Source organism: Vittaforma corneae (genome assembly GCF_000231115.1).
Source record: "Vittaforma corneae ATCC 50505 unplaced genomic scaffold supercont1.7, whole genome shotgun sequence".
Classification (NCBI taxonomy): domain Eukaryota; kingdom Fungi; phylum Microsporidia; family Nosematidae; genus Vittaforma; species Vittaforma corneae.
In genome coordinates, this window is record NW_006889840.1 from 1 (window position 1) to 18,062 (window position 18,062).

Genomic DNA, 18,062 nt, shown 5'->3' on the forward strand with positions numbered 1-18,062 from the left:
CAATAATTGACTCACTGTGGTCCTTGTAAGACATCCCCATCAAACTTGACACAGGCCTTAAATATATCTCTCAGCTCCCTCCTACCCAGAGTACTTCCCCTTTCTCCCTCCTCTGAAATGCTATTGTCTCTTAAATCCAGAAACTTCAGTGAACCTGATAACTTTCTTGTAGTGTCCGGCAATGCTTCAATTTCGTTACCATGGAGATCCAGTTCCTGTAAATTCTCCAGCTCTCCTATCTCAGGTGGTAGTGATTTAAATTTGTTATTATTCAGATACAGGTTTCGTAGACTCTTCCACTTCCCCATATCAGGCGGCAGTGTCTCAAACTTATTATTACTAAGATCCAGGTACTGGAGATTAGTTAGTTTTTTCATCTCAGCTGGTAATGATTCAAGTTTGTTACCACTAAGATCCAAGTACTGTAGATTCTCCAGCTCTCCTATAGAGTCTGGTAATGACTTTAACTTGTTGCCATGTAGACACAATATTTTTAGATTCTTCAATTCTCCTATCTCAGGTGGTAGTGTCTCGAGTTTGTTTCTACTGAGATCCAGCCTCTCTAGTTTCACTAGTCTCTTAATATTCCTGCCAATAAATCTAATACCTTGGCTAGATATAGATATTTTAGTTGCATTCTCAGAATATCCTTCAAAGCTATAGTGCGAAGAGCGTACTGCCTGCTGTCGGTTTCCAGAATCTTCACTAGCTGCTTGGCGAACACCCCCAGATGAATTGGGATTCTTAATGCCATTTGGGTTTGCACAATTGCCCGAGCTCCGGAGCGTAGCTCCCACGAGTACAACCAGGCTGCAGACTACCTTGTATGTCTGTGTAATATTCATTAGGGTAGAGTTAAAAATTTTTAAATTAATTCAAATTTTGACGGGAAATCAGTTATAAGCTTAATACAACCAGACTATAAGTTACTAGTAACATCCAATCACTCTGTGAATAGATCTGGAGACTAAGAGAGTTACTCCTGAAATCTAAAAATAGTTTAATTCTTGTGGTCCTCTTCCTCCATGTAATGGCGTGCCTTTTTGATTATCCTCTCAATGTCTCTTGGGCTTGCTCCCTTCGTAAAGGGCCTGCCTTTTGCAAAGATAAGCTCCAAGCATCCGCATTGATTTGGATCCTGGTGCACAAACTTATCCTTGTAGTCTCCGAAGATGGCCACAGATATGTATAGCAGAAGCCTCGGAAGTTTTTGCGGCTCATAGCTGAACATAAAGTCGAATATCCTTAGGCAATCATCGAATGCGAATTCCTGCAGAAAGAGACAGTTCAGCCACCTCACCAGCAATCCATCGAGGGAGATCTCAATATCACTAAAAAGGTGATCATATATAGCTGGCTCCTTGGCCTTCATTTCGGTTTTGATCCTGCTGATCATGGTGGCCTGGTTGTCCTCAATGTCGCGCTTCAGCCCCTTTATCATCACTGCATAGCACAGAAACGCACTCGCCTCAGCCTTCTTTAGATCTTTTTCAGAGCTGCAGCCGTAGGTAACGAAGTTGTATATGAGCGGGACCATCAGACTCTCTGCTCCCTGCATATATGTACTCTGAAACAGCTCTGAATACAGAATCAGAACATTCTCGTAAATATAGCTCACATCCACGTCGTATTCTTCGTTGAGCTTCAGTATTTTGAATTGCGGAGAAATTCTCTCAACATCCTTGCGTATCTGCTTAACGTTTCTGCGTGTTTCGTCGCATATGTTCGTGCTGCCTTTTTCAAGATCAATCAATGGCTGTGTGTATGAGGAGTCTAGATCCATCGTCTTTCTGCCTGTGGGCGCATGCACTGTCTGTGCCACATCCTGCACCAGACTCATACTCACACTTTTTTTAGGATCGGGTATGAAAACATAGTCATGGCAGGCATCATTTCCGTTTTTTGATGAAAAATACTCCGGAAATCCTTCAAGCAGCAGATCGAAGGGACGATCCGTCTGTCTGCCCGAAGCAGTCTTGTACAGTATTGGCTGCCCCTGTGAATACCCCGATCGTACTTGCTCGCAGAGTTTGTCATAGATCTCTACATCCCTGCTCTCTCTTTCGGACGTGTAATCATGCTCAAGACCCAGCATGAGAAGCCTGTAGACTATGTGGCGCAGGCTCGCCTTGACTCCGCCTCTGCATTCTCGCTTGAGATCTTCAGCTTTAACTGAGCCGTCATCATTAATGATTTTATTTTCCAGATCGTATTCAGTTAGCATGCCAGGAAGGGATCTGCATCAAAAGGAGTTCGTCTAAATGCATGGACTCACAAACCAGCAAATCTGATGGCCGAAGTCGAGTGCTGTCATTCTAAAAGGAGACTCTGCTAGAAAGACTACTTGCACATCTTTCAGAGGATCATGGATAGGAGTGAATAAATGAGTGTGGATGACACAGATCTGTCCCGCAGAAGCTGGCATCTAACTTCTCTGCAATGTGTGGTACTGGAAGAACTAAGTAATAAACTAGTATATTAAGATGTCTTAAACAACTCAAAGACTTGAACGCTGTTGGAGTCTCAATGTTTAATTAAGTTGGAAGAAGGACTGGGCTGCGCAGCCGATTTTGGATGTGATCGAAGAATTGGATTCGTGTGGGGCTTCTTCCTCAGGTGCACCCTGTCCCTTAGGTAAATGAAAATGGGACGACAACAAGAAGACAGCCAAAAGCACAGACGGTGTAGAAGGACATAGGGTCATTGTATACGGAGTCCATGTAATCCTTGTATCCGAATCTCTGGTACCACCAACTCATCTTCAACATTGGATACGTAAAAAAACTGGCCTCATTTATCTCCCTATCCATAAGAGCGTAAATCTTCTTCTCCGCGTCGCTTATGGATGTCAAGATCGCATTATTCTTGGTGTCTATGATGGACATGAGCTTTGCATCTGCCTGCTGTAGGGACTCTTGGTCAACATTCCGCAACAGCTCTCCCCTAGCTATGAAGCTGGAAACATCTGCAAGCTCTGCTGATGTGGTGTTGCCCTTAACATCCTTGAATTCGTAAAGCTCCTTCCACATGTCAAATGTAGTCGACTCGACGCTCTTGCCTTCGTCCTGGATTGCCTGTAGCATGTTTTTCCGTGTAGTTTCTACGGTATCAACGATCTCCTTCCACTTCTCGTCTCCAACAAGTGTAGTAATGTCGCCTTTATTATTCCTTAGAAAATGATTGACCTTATCATAGGTATCTGCAAGATTAGACATGCACTTAGTATACATATGATAGAAGGCTATTTCTTCCGCAAAGTGTGCCTTATTTATCAAAACCGAACCGTCCATATAGCCATCAAGATAACTGGGAACATCAAAATAGCCATTGTTCGCATCAGCACGTCTTACGCCGGTGAGACTTGGAAATAGCACTGTCATTGACACACATGCTAATGCCAACAGGCATACTTCAGTAACTATTATTTTTCTAGCTGTGCTCCATGTTCCACGCTTCTCTACTCCTCTTGTGCGTGATCTCGTTCCCCGCTTTGTGGTGGAGTCTGTATCTAACTGATCTATTGTTTCGGTATCCATAGGGGTATGATCCTCCTTAAATTTATGATTTTTGAACTCAAAAAAACATAAAAAATATTTGCATAAAAACTATGTGCACCATACTTATACCCAAAAGTTAGATGTTGAAGCAAGCAGTGCAAACTCTACTATCAGGCTGATACAGCGTGTCTGGATTTGCTCACTAGTTAGTCGAATTATTTCGTAGTATTCGTGAGGATAACCCAATATTTTTTCGTCGTGATAACAAGTGCACTGTATCCTTAGCATTGAGGCGTCTGATTGACTACATCTTGAGAAAAGATCCAAAAGAACGTCCAAGTGTTCACGGTTTTCTCTCCACACTTGATTACTTTTTGAGCCAAGAGCCCACTAATACGATTCTGGCATCAATGCCGCAATCGTTCCCACTAAATCAACCTCCAGAACCAGATCAGGAAATACCAAGCACAGAACTAAGGCCGCAAGAATTATTAGATGGCAGGATCCAGAAGAACCATCAGTGCGGGTAGTGCCTAATGTTACAGAGCAATCTTTACAGCCCTAAACTCATAGCTGGCGCTTCAGCTGTGAGTTGCTTATATTGAACTACTTTATGGGCAACTGTGTTTATGTAGCGCACTTTCTTTGTAAAGATATGCCGCTCAATAGAATTAGTTAGCTATAAACTAGAAACTACTTGAGAATTATTTAATACTTAGCTAGAATAAATTGGCTTAAATGAGTAATCTAGTGCTTTCGGATATGCATTGCACAGTCTAGCAGCTGCTCCAGAATAGTATATCCTTGGATAAGACTTGAATCAAAACGTACTGTTTTGATGTTGGTTGCCTTGTGCTTCTTATCTAATAATTCTTGATCATGTCGTTACGTGTTTTTTAAATAAATTGATTATTGATTCGACAGTTTTTCATATGCTATTTTGAATAGCCTCAACAACATATATTACTTAAAATACCCCAAGATGTACTTCCTGCAGATGATGAGGCTCTGCCACAAACGCCAAAATCATGCTAATACTTGACAAGAAAAGCATGTATTGTCTTCATTATCAAGGGCTATATCTCGGTTATTTCATACTAGAAGCCAATGTGGCACTCAAGCAGCAATTTTTAATTTTTCATTCACAATACATAATATGCTCAAATATAAATAATCCACGTTTGTTTATACCCATGCCAGCTATCATAATTTGCATAACCATTTTCATTGCTCTTCTCACATTCTACCTTCTTATAAGCCTGCGATCTAAGCAAAAGAATTTAAAAAAGCCTTTAAAAATTGAATTGCCCGCTTCACTTTCCCATTTGCAGGATACCTCACTTTCCACAACGCCATTTCTTATTTTTAACTCGATTAAAATAGACCGAACATTCACAATTCAAAAGGGAACAACTATTAACAAAAATTTTTACATCGCAGAAGGACAAGCTGAGGTTCTCCACAACACTACAAGAATCGGAATAATAAAAGAGGGCCAGATCACACACAATGGATTTGATTTTCTCGGCATCGACTACCACATTACAAAGAGAGCAATTACGGACCTACGAGTAGCAGAAGTTCCAGAAACCTGTGATAGATACTTGGCTTTGAAAATACTTGAAAAGACATGCTTCGAACCGTCCCTGAGACTTTGCAGGATTCATACACAAGTAGCAAGATTGGAGACCATCAAAACGTCAAATTTTGAAGAGTTCATATTTCGGAATTTTAAAATCAGCAACCACAAATTTGATACAATCACGGTTGAAAATGAGGTGATCCTTGAGGACTGTGTTTACTATGTGGTTTCGGGCTCTTTGATAATTAATGGAGTAGCCTTTGAAAAGAACTCGCTGTTTGGATACTTTGGAGTGTTCTTTAACTACTACAAGGGCTTCAAATGCACATCTACTGAATCCACTATCCTAAAATACGTGCCCTACAGCAAATTGAGAAACAAGGCGGAAATGGATGACAAGCTGTTGAGAAACTTACCGCTGCCAATGGTTTACCTGGGCGCTACTGCAGATTGGCGAAGGGTGCACTACGGCGAGCACATTGTTCAGAAAAACACGAGATGCGAGTATATTTGCCTTGTGGATGGTGTCGAGTATGGATGCAAGGAATGCATCCTTGGTAATAAGTTTGAGGATGACCTGGTTGCAGAGAAAATAGTAGATGTCATAAGAATATCAAAGCTGACAGTAGACTCCCTGATGAGGAGTATTCCTCATTTCTATGAAGAATTAACTAGAAAAATGTTTGAGAAAACACGTATAGAATCAAAAATCGTTTTAATTACGCCTACTGCCCAAAAATGTGGCATCTTCATTCAGAGATTGAGGAAAACGCTGGGCACAGATGCTATATTCTTGAAAAACACACACATTTCAGAAATTTTAGGCAAAAACGCATTTGATAAGATAGGCGAGTTGGTTGTTTCAGAATATCTAAATAGCCTCAAAGAAAGATACAAAGTTGTGGTGGTCTATCTTGAAAACGAGTATTCAAGAATGCTGAAGATCATCCATCCATACTGTGACATCATTTTCTTAGTTGGAAATGAGGTTGCACATAATAGTCTTGGGAGGAAGAATGTTGAGTTTGTGAAGCTGTATGAGAGAAGGACTGTGTTTAAGAAAAAATCCTCGAAGATTAGGACAGCTCTGTTTTACAGTGTATTCTGCGATGAAGAATCGGATGAGTCGGAGTCCGATACCGAAATGCTTGAAGCAAGGGATGTGCATATTAATCCCTTGGAGACATGCCAGCACACGGATATTGGGGACTGCATGAAGTACAAAAGAGTGCACCACATTCTAAGTCCTAAAGAACTGAATTTCTGTAACAAGGATTATGAAAGATTTGCTCGCTATCTGACAGGAGAAAGATTTGGACTAGTTCTGGGTGGAGGCGGGGCAAGAGGATATGCTCATATTGGCGTTATCCAGGCACTGGAAGAGGAGAATATTCCTATTGATGTTGTCGGAGGAACAAGTATGGGTGCATTCGTGGGCGCACTCTATGCAAGAGAATTGGATTATGTTGAGGTGTATACACAATCAAAAAAAATGTCGAAAAGAGGTGCTTCTCTTTTCTATCTTCTTATGGATGTTACCCTTCCGTTTATCAGCCTGTTTTCAGGTCGATCACTTGATCGAGGTCTCAAGTCCATCTTTAAAGATCAGCAAATCCAAAACTTTTGGCTAGAGTACTACTGCGTAACTACGAACCTGAAAAGCTTGAATCAATCTGTGCACTTTAACGGCTCTGCTTTTAAATATATTCGCTCATCTATGGCTGTCGCTGGGCTTGTTCCACCTGTGTTTTACAAAGGAGAGATTCTATGTGATGGCGCATATGTGAATAATGTGCCAACTGACGTCATGACATCGCTGAATGTGAAAAATGTCATAACAGTGAAGGTGTGCCGCGAGTTCGATAATAAGCTGTGCAGATACGACAGTCTTAGTGGATTTATTCTGTTTTTTAAGAATGTGTTTCTCTCCAAAAGCTACCTTACCCTTGTAGATACTCAGTACAGATTGTCGTTTCTTAAAACCGAAAAGAGAAGTGAAGTGTCTTCCACACAGAATCTGCTAATAACTCCCGATCTTGGAGCATACAAAGCCTCTGATTTCCACAAGTTCGATGAGATTGTTGCATGCGGATATGAAGCTGCAAAGGCGAAAATTAAGGAGTGGAAGGCATCGGGTAGAATTAAAGAATTTAAGAAGCAGGTGCGTAGATTCTCCATTTAGCCAATATGTGCTCCAAAACTGATTTTCTTCAACCGCGAGTGTGGCGCTGTTGTACTTGCCTGTTTAATGTCTATGTGCCATTGTTGTTCTCTCTTCAAAATTTTACCCCCAATGTCGGGCAGTGTATTGAATAGCAATACACAGAATACCTCTGCACAAGCTAATGCACAGAATAGCATAATGTCGAAATTAAATAGTGTTTTGAGCTTGCCAACCCAGGAAAATATATTTTCAATCTTTGACATTGATGGGTATATCCGATTAAATATGCTCTACATTAATCCTGTCTCCCTCAAGCATCTCAAAGCCAAGCTTGACGAACTAGGAATGGCTAGCTGGATGCTGGCAGAGAACGAGCTAATATTTAGACTTGAGCAAGGTATCGTTAGCTTCCGAGGAATACTTACGATCACATTTAAGGAATCCAAGATTTTCAGCCTTGAGCTTGATTTCGATCCTGTGATTAGCAGTCCCAGATGCGGAGAATTTCTGAGGGAGATTGAAGTATTTCTGAAGCAATGCGATGCCTGTTTTTTCATGGCGTATTTTACATCTGTGGATTCGGAAATACTAGGTCATCCGCTTTCTGAGTCTATAGGATTCCTGGCCTCCCGGAAATAATGGCCTGAAAATTGCAAGACGAAGATATAGTGCAGAACGAAGATAGAATATATTATGCAAGCACATGCTGTCTTTTAGCTTGTAAATGTGAATAAAAGCGTTTAAGGGGTCTATCCATGTTTCTTCAAATAATGTCTTAAAGCGCTCCTATACCTCTCTTTTGGTCTATCTCGTTAAACTATACACTTCAGTTTATTTTATACAGTTGGCAATCCGCCACAATAAAATTCGATTAAAAGCTCAAATCTTTGGCTCCAAGAAAGCCTTTCGTCTGAATTTCACAATATGTACTTTTATACGTAGACTAACGCCATATTACTGAAATGTTTATTTATGATGCTAGCATCATCCTGGAGTATCCCTCAATATCCTTCGTAATTCCCGGACCCCCATATACTATTATTGCTGTTGTATTCTCAGGAATTCAAGATCTGTATTAAGTTTAGGTGTAATAATAAAGAACTGGGACCTACCTCCCATCTCCCCCAATATTTCAAACACCCTCTTTTCGTTGTACGGGTCCATTCCCTGGTTAATTTCATCAACCAAACGGAAGGGCGTGGCTTCACATTGCTGTAGGCTCAAAAGGAATAAGACAGTTGTCAGAGACTTTTCCCCTCCGCTCTGACGGAAGTTGGACAGCTGTTGTAAGTCCTCGTTTTCTCTGAACCTCACAAGCACCTTCAACTCCCAATCCCTCTGCTATCTAGCTCTAATTTTCCTGAACAATCGAACCTCTCAAACATCTGCATAAAAGTCCTATTTACAGGAGCAAGTCTAAGGTTGATTTCTTCAACCAATCTTTTCTTTTCTTTATGGTACAGCCTGTCTAACTCGGCCTTGTCTGCATTTAAATCAGTCATGTCGTTTGAAATGCGCTCAAGAAGACCTTGTTTCTTCCGATAATCCTCCTTAACACCATCCTGTCCTTTGTTTATCTTTAGCTTGGCATGGAGAAAACTGATCTGATCTTCAATCTCATCAATTGTCTCAGGCAGCCCTTCAAGAGTACCCATCTCGGAATACGAATCCAGCTTTTCCTTAAGACTTCTCACTTCGGCCTTGGTAGTTTCCTTGCCTCTTTCAATTGTTTTGATTTTTTCCTCTTCCATACTCTTTGAGTACGCGAAGTACTGCAGCTGTCTTATATAATTGTCAATGTCAAGCCTAAGTTCCCTCACTGCTTCAACATCAATCTTTGGAATATTTTCAATATCCAAAACTTCCTCAAGTCTGCATTGGATTGCTTTAATATCTCGGTATGTCTTTTTAATTTCTTGCTCGGCAATCTTGAGCTTTTCATCATATTTGGCCGTGCTAAATTCCTTCAGTTGATTCTCACAAAATTCCAGATTCCTCATTAGTCTTTTCATGTTGAACGATGCTTTGGTAACAGCTGATGTGTCAAACTCCTTCTTTAAAAAGACTTTCTTTTCATTCAACTCATTCTTTTGCTCTAGTATCCTCTCTACCCGTATTTTGTTCTTCTCCCGCTCCTTTTGTAAAACTCCCATCTCTGCATCTATGCCATTGACATCAATTTTTGGAAAGTTGAACAGTCCTTTCTGGACCAGCCGGTTTGTAATTATCACATAATCATCTCCATACCTACTTTTCTTGATCTCAGAATACCTATTTCCCAACGCCATTCTCTTACATTCCGGAAGATTAAAATATATGTCCTCCTCGTTGATCTCTTTCGTAGAGACAGGAATGGTGTTGAAATGTCCATAGTTATTTAGAAAATCCCTATACTCCTGTCTGCACTGAATGAAGTCACTAAGAACACCATCAAGATTGTACTTCTGTATGTCTGCTCTTGAAATTCCCTGTATTTTGGATTGGCTGTGCATAGCTACATTGACTGACAGATTCTGCTTATCCTTAAGGACACCTGTTAGAAGAGAGAAATCTTGGTCATTCTTTGCAATAAAGGAGGAAAGTGCCTGAAATCCAAGGAACGACTCAACATATTGCTGATAGTTCTTGTCTACTTCTAGATGCAGATAAAGTGGCTCTAGAACCTCATCTCTGAACACATGTTTATTATTCCTTAGCCATATCACTCCTTTGTAAGTATCACTGTCATACCTTCTAAGCATATCCATCCTTAACGAATCTTGTCCTGAATGTATCTGCTTCTGTCTTTCTAAATCCTCGATCTTTCTTTGAATCTCCTGGGAGGTATTCTGAATTCTTGAAAGTTCAAAGTTGCATTCCTGGATTTTATCATCAATTCTTCCCAGGGATGGAATAAGTGAATCCAAGTCCTCCAAGGATGTTATTTCAGAAAGAGCTATGCTGCCATTTAAGATTAATAGCCCTCCAAGCTCAGGCCTAGAGCACGTTTGAACAATTTTATTTTTGAACTGCCTGATTTCCTTATAGAATTCTTCACTGGCGTTTTCATACTCAGTCTTGGTCCGAGTGTGCTCCTTTTGTCGTTCAATAAATTCAGATTGGCCTTGTGCCATTTTCTTCCTTATCTTCTCCTCGTCAGAGTGAAGCATTTCTAGCTTTTCAAGTTTTGATCTAAGATTCTCCCCCTGACCTCTTAGCTGCTCATTCTGAGCTAGAAGAATATCAACACTCTTCTTATACTCAGTAAAAGCTGGATTGGATTCACACAAAGCAATTTTTTCTTGGAATTCTGAAATGGATCTTTCAGACTCTTCGATTTTTTCCTTGACTTCCCTATATTCCTTTTTCAGAGCAGTAAATTTGTGCTTCAAATATTCAAAATTGATACAGTCTTTTTTGTATTCGAGTCGCGCTAGTTTCAATGTATTTTCCTCGTGCCCCCTTACTTCTTTCATGTCAGATTCCAATACATTCAATCTATCTTCAACCATTTTCTTCTTCTCTTCGTTTAAGTGAAGCGCCTCCTCAACCTTAGCTCTCCTATCATATAAATCCCTGACCACAGACATGTCAATATGGGTATTCTTTATTACCTCTTCCAGAAGTTCCTTGGGCTCCATCTTGCAGAACTCACCCACCCTTTCCTGAGGTAGAAATGTACAAAGATTGTTTACATCTATGCTCATCTCCTTCAGAAGCTCAAAGTACCTCTTCTGGGCCGTCAGTTCCCCATTTATGTAGTAGTAGCTATGGTTTGGAGTAATCCTCCTACTCAGCTTCACTATCTTCTCTTTAAACCAGACCTCAACACATATTTCTGCTTCCTGACACCCAAATTTTATGTATTCGACTATGTCCTTCGACTTTCCTATTGTCCTTGGAGATCCATTGAATGCAAGAGCGATAGCATTTGCAATGGAGCTTTTCCCAGAGCCGTTGGGAGCAGCTATCAAGTTTAGAGATGGACCAAACCTAAATTGCTGGCTTGTGAATGTCTGAAAGTTTCTTACACTTAGGGTGAGAATATTCCCATCCTTATACTCCTTCAGCATGTCTGCCTGGGTAAATAATTTTATTTTAAAATATAGCAAGAGCTATTGAGCTAACTATTTCGGAAAGAGCACTAATGAAAATGAATGTGCGGCGCTAGCAAGAGTATAAAAATTAAATATGAGCATGCTATTGACAGTATATACAGTAATAAAGAAACTATATTAATAGGGGTCAGGTAACAAAAGCTTGTATGGTTTAATAAAGGGAATGTGGCTAGCACCATGCCGTCCATGTTTCTCCAACAGTACTATGTTATAATGCGTTTCGACCATCCTAACATCAACTGTTATTATATTTTAACTATCTCTAATATCAATTTATTTGTTTGGTCTAAGCTACTTCAAAAAAAATTCACAAAATATGCCCATGGCTTCAAGCTTCTATGAGTTTCCATCAAAACTGAGGGAAAAGATCACCGAAATTTACCACAATACCATCGGATGGTTCATCAGCACCCTCTTCAAGAGACCATCCTCCCTTCTTTTCCTAGGCATTGACAATGCAGGAAAGACTACTTTGGTAAACAAGCTAAAAAACAACACAAACGAGATATTCCTTCCTACAAAGCATGCAACAAGGGACATTGTTGAAATAGGAAATCTTAAGGCACAGGTGGTGGATCTTGGGGGCCATGAGGCAGCCCGTGTTGCCTGGAAGGATTATTTTTACAACGTTGACGGTGTTGTATTTATTGTTGATGTGGAGGATAGCACAAGATATGAGGAAGTATCGCAGGCTTGGAAGGCAGTCCTGGATCTGGAAAGAGAGTCTCCGATTCTTGTGCTTATGAATAAGATTGATCTACTGGGGTATACTTCGGAGAGTATTGAGCTGGATACAGCATTCAGGCTCGATATAGAAAATAAGACGGGTGTTGGTAGGATGAGAAATCCAGGCCAGCCTGTGCATGTGAGGTTTTTGAGTATAATTTCACATGACATATACACAGAGAATACACCTCTGAGGGAGGGATTTTCATGGCTAAGCAAGGTGATAAATGGAAGAGAGAGAAGAGCTCTTTGAATTAATAAAGATTTACTCGGGAAACGCGTTATATTGTTAAGTTTCATATAAAATGCTTGATCAGCTGATGATTTATTTAAAGACCTGCGATCTATAAATGGTTTTCTTTTTACATTGCAGCTAGTTGGGTGCGTCTGTTTAGTATCAGCAAATTACTGCTAAGACCCATATATTTTCTGCTCTCAAACCCTGATCTTCGTAAATATCTCATCTCTACAGATACATTTGTAAAACTAACTTTGACAGTCATGACAAAGTATTATGTTGGTTTCAAAAAGAGTACCTTATATCATTCTGCAATCAAACAAACAGGATGTTGTCTTTATCGTCTTTGCTCTATGCATTATCAATTTGTGCATCTTTGATCCATGCATTTTCATATGGAATAACATCAATGCAGACCGGCTTGGTGGAGGATCACGAAAGAACAGCAGATTTAAAAAGAAAAACGTCAGAGCTAGTTGATAAAGACCAGGTGTCGCAAAAGCTTTCAAAGTTCTTTGATGAATAAATTACATAATAAGAGGCTAGTAAGCAATTTTACATTCCACTTTATATTTAATATGGTCAGAAAGTGCTAACCCAAGTACAAAAACAGAGTACAAACAGTTTAGTAAGAACACTAATACCCGTTTATCTTTCAAATGCCACAAAATCTAGGCCCTGGAAAGATTGATTTGCTTGAACTCTCCGTGTGTTAGCTACATTGATTATAAAAATACTAAACAATACCGTAAAATTTATTTGTAAACTATATCTAACTCTTACTCATCCTGTCCTTCATTATAAATGGATTATTGCTGATTCTTGGAATGCTTTCAATGATAACCTTCTGATCGCCAGACTCTGGCTCGGAGGCTGGCTCGCTGAAGGTAATTTTGAGGAGACTACGATCCTCATCTTTAGATGCATAGATCTGTGCAAGTCTATCTTTGGAATAGCTGATTTTAGAGGTAAATTCAGAAAGGCTATCCAGGGAATCGCTCATAACAGTATGTATTGTACTGCCTGTCGTGGAATTATCGACTGTATGGCCATTTTTATCATTATCATTTGGATTGCTATTAGCATCAGATGACTTCATGTCATTTTGAATTCTACTCTCAATCTGCTCTAAAAGCTCAATTGTCTTTTTCTCATTGTTTATACTATCCCCATTGGAAGGGGAGGGTCTTTCATGTGCAATTTTAGAGTAATAAACCTCTCGGTCTTGTTCTTTGAATGTGTCAAGGTTAATCTCAAACTCAGTCGCCTGAAATTCATCGTCAGTCTCGAAGAGTGCATTTTCATTGTCTTTGCAGTGTCTCTCAACCGTAAAGTATTGATTACGTGAGGTGTCAAAGCTTACTCTTCTATTTTTCCTATCCTCCTCAGCATGGTCTGGTTGCATTTCATTTCCAGTCTCTCCACAACTAGCATCTACAATGGCACATTCGGCATTATCAAGAACACTCGCTGCACTTACATTGATGCTATGATCACACACAAAATCGTTGCAATTAGTAATAGTATCTGTACATCTACCATGGTCGAGAACATAATGAGCATTGGCTCCTCTTATTTCGCATTCTGGTGGTAGGACTAATTCATATTCCTCATCTAAATCTTCTATAAAGTTAAAAAGAGGTCTGTGCTTACTCTTGTTATCTTCCTTTATATCATTATTCTCTTCCATGGCAGGGTGGATTGGAAACACAAAAACAGGCGAGGTGAAAAATAAACCAATAAAAAATGAAACAAAAAAATCAAATGGGCACATATACCACAAACTAACATCAAGTAAGGCCATCTACTTTGACCAAATTAGCTTTTCAAATTACGCAAGCTCAATACCAGACACTTCAATGAAATCAATATCAAAAGCTAAATAAAAATCATATAGAACTTATAGCACTTTAATTAAAGTCAATAGCAGAATACTTTGATCGTATTCCCTCGCCAATCGATAAAGCATCAGTGCATTTTTCAATAGCGCTCTTCATCTCCCTATCTTCTTTTATTGAATCCAGGAATTTAATGACCTTATCCTTAAATTTGTCCTGATAAACATGGCTGAGCAGATACTCAATGGAAGCCCTGACAAGACTAGAATTTCCAATGTGCTTTTTAATCCTTCCAAAATTCTCAATCAAAAGCATGGCGGCCTTGTTCCTGAACTTAAGATTGTTGGAGAAGGAGACAAAGACGTAGTAGGAGTCCTGTGGCTCAATCTGCTCAATATTACTGAATATAAATTCAATGTTCTTTTCAATACTTGTAGCTCCCAGAGCAAAGAGGGCGCTTTGCTTCTCTCCTGGCCTAGTACTGGTCTTGTACAAATTAAAGGTATTCTCAAATTCGTCGTCAATTCTTGACATGAGGTACGGTCTGAGATACTCTGGATTAATCTCGGACAGCTTGGCTGTCCTAAGCTTTGCAAGAGCTTCTGGAAGCCCGATGTTGATAGCACGAGCAACAATAAGAGAGTGGAGAGAAATTGTGTTGATGTCTTCTGCACGTACCTTAATATCAATCTGTCTAAACCTTTCTTCAACAATATCTTTTATTTTAGAAGTAAAGAACTCAACTTTGGATGGGCTATCATAAAATACAGAGCGGAAGTAGGATAGGCCAGAGAGCACAGACAGAAGAACCTCGTGGTTATTTTCAGTAACTAAATAGTCAACTAGAGCCAAGGAATCTTGGAGAGGAGTATAGAGTGCCTTTGCCAGTGCAAACGAATCTGAGAACAGATTCATCCTATCGGCCGTGCTTAAAGAGTAGTCGAATAGTCTTTTTAGAACCTTCCCGGGATACTCAACACGGTAAAATCCGGAAACCTCACTGTTGATTTTATAAATAGAAGATTCCTTTTCAATTTCGAAGGTTTCATCGTGCATTATGTAGGCTCTTGAGGAGAGATTGTCCAATTTAATCTTCTTGGAGCTAGCGCTCACATCTTGGCCTACTTCTTTATCAATCCACATGATTCTTAGGGGAATAGGCCAAGGCTTGTCATCGAGCTTATATCCAACTGTAAATCTCTTCTGGGTAAGCTTAACTTGATCGGGTGCCTCTTCAACGACCAAATATGGGAACCCATCTCTACGTATCCACGGATCAACAATGGAACCAACATTGACAGCCACAACATTATTGTTTTCATCTTCTGTGCTGTTCTGGTTAGCAATAAGACTTAGAGAGTCCCACAAGTCTGAAGTGATGGTATTCGAGTAGCTAAACTTTTTAATATAATGGACCAGCCCCTCCCTAAACACTTCATGTCCTAACCAATTTTCCAACATTTTGATAACTGAAGACCCTTTACTGTAGGATATCGCATCAAAGATCTGATTGATCTCAACAGGATCGTTCACCTCAATTCCGATCCTATGCGTGGATTTTCTGCAATCCATCTCCATCCCGTTTTCTACCTCGTCATTGATGAAGCTGGTCCATGCATCCCAGGAAAGTATATCCTGAAGAGAATTCTGTATGGCAAGCGTAGCTGCCCAAGTGGCAAATCCTTCATTAAGCCATAGATCATCCCACCACTTCATAGTTACAAGGTTTCCAAACCACATGTGTGCTAGTTCGTGGCACACTGTTACGGCTATATTCTTTTTAGATATAATGGGCGTAGATTTCTCGTCAAACAAGAGTGCTGTTTTCCTATATGTTACTAATCCCCAGTTCTCCATTGCACCCATGGCAAAAGAAGGTATTGCCACCATGTCCAGCTTTTTCAAGGGATACTTGGCCTCAAAATACTCTTCATAGAACTTTAAGCATCGCGTGGCAACATTTAGTGCAAACTTTCCCCAGTGCTTCTCAGACTTGTCTGCATAGACCCTAATGGGAATGTAGGAGTCATCCTCGATGTACTCTAGCTGCCCCACAACATAGGCTACGATATACGTAGACATAATGGGGGTTTTTTCAAAAACAAAGCGGGTGCCAGACTGCTCCAGAAGTGCACCGTTGGACAAGGCCATGAATCCATCAGGAACATTGAGTGTAATCGAAAAGGTAGCCTTCATGTCAGGCTGGTCAAAACATGGAAATGCCTGTCTAGCATCTGCAGGCTCAAAATGGGTCGAGAACAAATCAACATTGTTATATTTGCTCTTGTAGAATCCTTCCATTGAGGTAGAATAAACTCCATTGAATTCCACGAAGAGAGTAAAATCCCCAACGATCTCTTCGTTGAGATGTACAGCAACAAACTCATTATCGCATTCTCCTATTTTAGAACCGATTGTTTTCCCATTCCTCTTTACCTCTAAGTTAGACAACTCTAAATTTTTACTATTGAACCTAAAAGTGCTTATGCTTTTCTCTGCTTTAAGATGCATTGTAACTGATCCATTGAACATCTCTGGTTTAACATCAATGGACAGGTCGTAGTGTGTGGGCAGCACTTCTCTCGAAAGATCCTTTCTCATAAGGGCTAAAGAAGAGAAATAAAAAAATTTTAGCATTCAACAGACTTATTTTTGAAAGTTTGTAGCATTTAGTTGGCCGATGACTTTGTTGATATTTTTGAAACACAAAACAACACAAATCTTTCTATTTCCTGCTACACATATCGCAATAGTATACTTTCATTAACCAGCAGAACCATAGCATGCTGTTTTACCTCCAGACATGAGGTCATTGTTACTGTTTAATTTTAATAATTAGACACCCCTGTGAATTTCAAATGAATGACAATCTCTGTGTCTCTATGTTAAAATTGGCTATTAAGGAGGCAAAGAGCACTGCCGGAATTCAGAAAATTGCACAGGTATGTAATAGAGATGGAAGCACTGGAGAGCTTTCATATAAAATCATCGAAATTATAGGAAGAGGGACGTTTGGATTTGTATCAAAAATAGAAACAGCTGCAGGAAGCGTTTATGCTCTGAAAACTGTCTACGAGAATAATAAATACAACAATAGAGAATTGGACATACTCCTGAAGATTGATCATCCTAATATAATCAGGTTGCATTCATACTTCTTCTCGCATGCAACGGTAGAGGGTCATTATCTTTACATGTGTTTTGAGTATATTCATACTAGCTTCCAGGATTTTGTGATAGATAAGGCCAGGGATGTTTGCCTTGTAAAGCATCTATATAGACAGGCAGTAGAGGGGTTGAACTATTTGCATTTGAAGGGCATCTGCCACAGAGACATAAAGCCTTCTAATCTTCTTGTAGACCAAAATATGAATCTCAAAATATGCGATTTCGGGTCTGCTAAACTTCTTCGTCGGAATGAGAGCAATAATCATTATATCTGCACTAGGTACTACCGATCTCCCGAGAATTTGATGGGACATGCCAGATATTCAACCAAAGTAGACATTTGGGCACTTGCGACTGTCTTTTGTGAGTTTAGGACCGACTTCCCGATTTTTAAAGGGAAGAATACAATAGATGTATTGGAGAAAATCTTTGAAAAAATTAAAGTGTCGCAGAAGCTACTGAAAAAGTACGGCTACAAACGCAGGTATCTTGAGAAGAGGATAGAGCCAACAACAAACTTTAATGAATACCTCATGGGACATTTTCATGACAAACCACTGGTGGATGTTCTTGTATCATCCCTGGAAATAGATCCAAAAAGACGGATTGACACAGAAGCAATATTACAAAGAAAAATGTTAGAATGACATTATGTTGTCCACTGGCTGACAAGATCGGTGGAAATCGTCTTAAAACAAATAAATCCAGAATATTGCACAGCAGATCAATCTTTGGCTGCGTTTATAGCCACG

The 18,062-nt window shown here is 39.8% G+C and overlaps 11 protein-coding genes across 11 annotated transcripts; 4 read left to right on the plus strand and 7 right to left on the minus strand.

Moving 5' to 3' along the window:
- Positions 1–11: 11 nt before the first annotated feature.
- VICG_00948 (uncharacterized protein) lies at positions 12–845 on the minus strand (the record flags this gene model as incomplete). Its single annotated transcript, XM_007604333.1, has 1 exon — positions 12–845. One exon carries the CDS (start codon positions 843–845, stop codon positions 12–14), a length of 834 nt encoding a protein of 277 aa, XP_007604395.1.
- Positions 846–1,000: 155 nt separating this feature from the next.
- VICG_00949 (uncharacterized protein) lies at positions 1,001–2,224 on the minus strand (the record flags this gene model as incomplete). Its single annotated transcript, XM_007604334.1, has 1 exon — positions 1,001–2,224. One exon carries the CDS (start codon positions 2,222–2,224, stop codon positions 1,001–1,003), a length of 1,224 nt encoding a protein of 407 aa, XP_007604396.1.
- A 406-nt stretch (positions 2,225–2,630) lies between these two features.
- On the minus strand, positions 2,631–3,536 carry VICG_00950 (uncharacterized protein; the record flags this gene model as incomplete). The annotated part of the gene is made up of 1 exon (XM_007604335.1): positions 2,631–3,536. One exon carries the CDS (start codon positions 3,534–3,536, stop codon positions 2,631–2,633), a length of 906 nt encoding a protein of 301 aa, XP_007604397.1.
- A 989-nt stretch (positions 3,537–4,525) lies between these two features.
- Positions 4,526–7,261, plus strand: VICG_00951 (uncharacterized protein; the record flags this gene model as incomplete). The annotated part of the gene is made up of 1 exon (XM_007604336.1): positions 4,526–7,261. One exon carries the CDS (start codon positions 4,526–4,528, stop codon positions 7,259–7,261), a length of 2,736 nt encoding a protein of 911 aa, XP_007604398.1.
- Positions 7,262–7,372: 111 nt separating this feature from the next.
- On the plus strand, positions 7,373–7,882 carry VICG_00952 (uncharacterized protein; the record flags this gene model as incomplete). The annotated part of the gene is made up of 1 exon (XM_007604337.1): positions 7,373–7,882. The coding sequence occupies one exon, from the start codon at positions 7,373–7,375 to the stop codon at positions 7,880–7,882; it is 510 nt and encodes a 169-aa protein (XP_007604399.1).
- A 399-nt stretch (positions 7,883–8,281) lies between these two features.
- Positions 8,282–8,569, minus strand: VICG_00953 (uncharacterized protein; the record flags this gene model as incomplete). Its single annotated transcript, XM_007604338.1, has 1 exon — positions 8,282–8,569. One exon carries the CDS (start codon positions 8,567–8,569, stop codon positions 8,282–8,284), a length of 288 nt encoding a protein of 95 aa, XP_007604400.1.
- On the minus strand, positions 8,566–11,295 carry VICG_00954 (uncharacterized protein; the record flags this gene model as incomplete). Its single annotated transcript, XM_007604339.1, has 1 exon — positions 8,566–11,295. One exon carries the CDS (start codon positions 11,293–11,295, stop codon positions 8,566–8,568), a length of 2,730 nt encoding a protein of 909 aa, XP_007604401.1.
- A 367-nt stretch (positions 11,296–11,662) lies between these two features.
- On the plus strand, positions 11,663–12,319 carry VICG_00955 (small GTP-binding protein domain protein; the record flags this gene model as incomplete). The annotated part of the gene is made up of 1 exon (XM_007604340.1): positions 11,663–12,319. One exon carries the CDS (start codon positions 11,663–11,665, stop codon positions 12,317–12,319), a length of 657 nt encoding a protein of 218 aa, XP_007604402.1.
- Positions 12,320–13,076: 757 nt separating this feature from the next.
- Positions 13,077–13,994, minus strand: VICG_00956 (uncharacterized protein; the record flags this gene model as incomplete). The annotated part of the gene is made up of 1 exon (XM_007604341.1): positions 13,077–13,994. The coding sequence occupies one exon, from the start codon at positions 13,992–13,994 to the stop codon at positions 13,077–13,079; it is 918 nt and encodes a 305-aa protein (XP_007604403.1).
- A 220-nt stretch (positions 13,995–14,214) lies between these two features.
- On the minus strand, positions 14,215–16,743 carry VICG_00957 (uncharacterized protein; the record flags this gene model as incomplete). Its single annotated transcript, XM_007604342.1, has 1 exon — positions 14,215–16,743. One exon carries the CDS (start codon positions 16,741–16,743, stop codon positions 14,215–14,217), a length of 2,529 nt encoding a protein of 842 aa, XP_007604404.1.
- A 257-nt stretch (positions 16,744–17,000) lies between these two features.
- Positions 17,001–17,957, plus strand: VICG_00958 (CMGC/GSK protein kinase; the record flags this gene model as incomplete). Its single annotated transcript, XM_007604343.1, has 1 exon — positions 17,001–17,957. One exon carries the CDS (start codon positions 17,001–17,003, stop codon positions 17,955–17,957), a length of 957 nt encoding a protein of 318 aa, XP_007604405.1.
- Between the last annotated feature and the right edge of the window lie 105 nt (positions 17,958–18,062).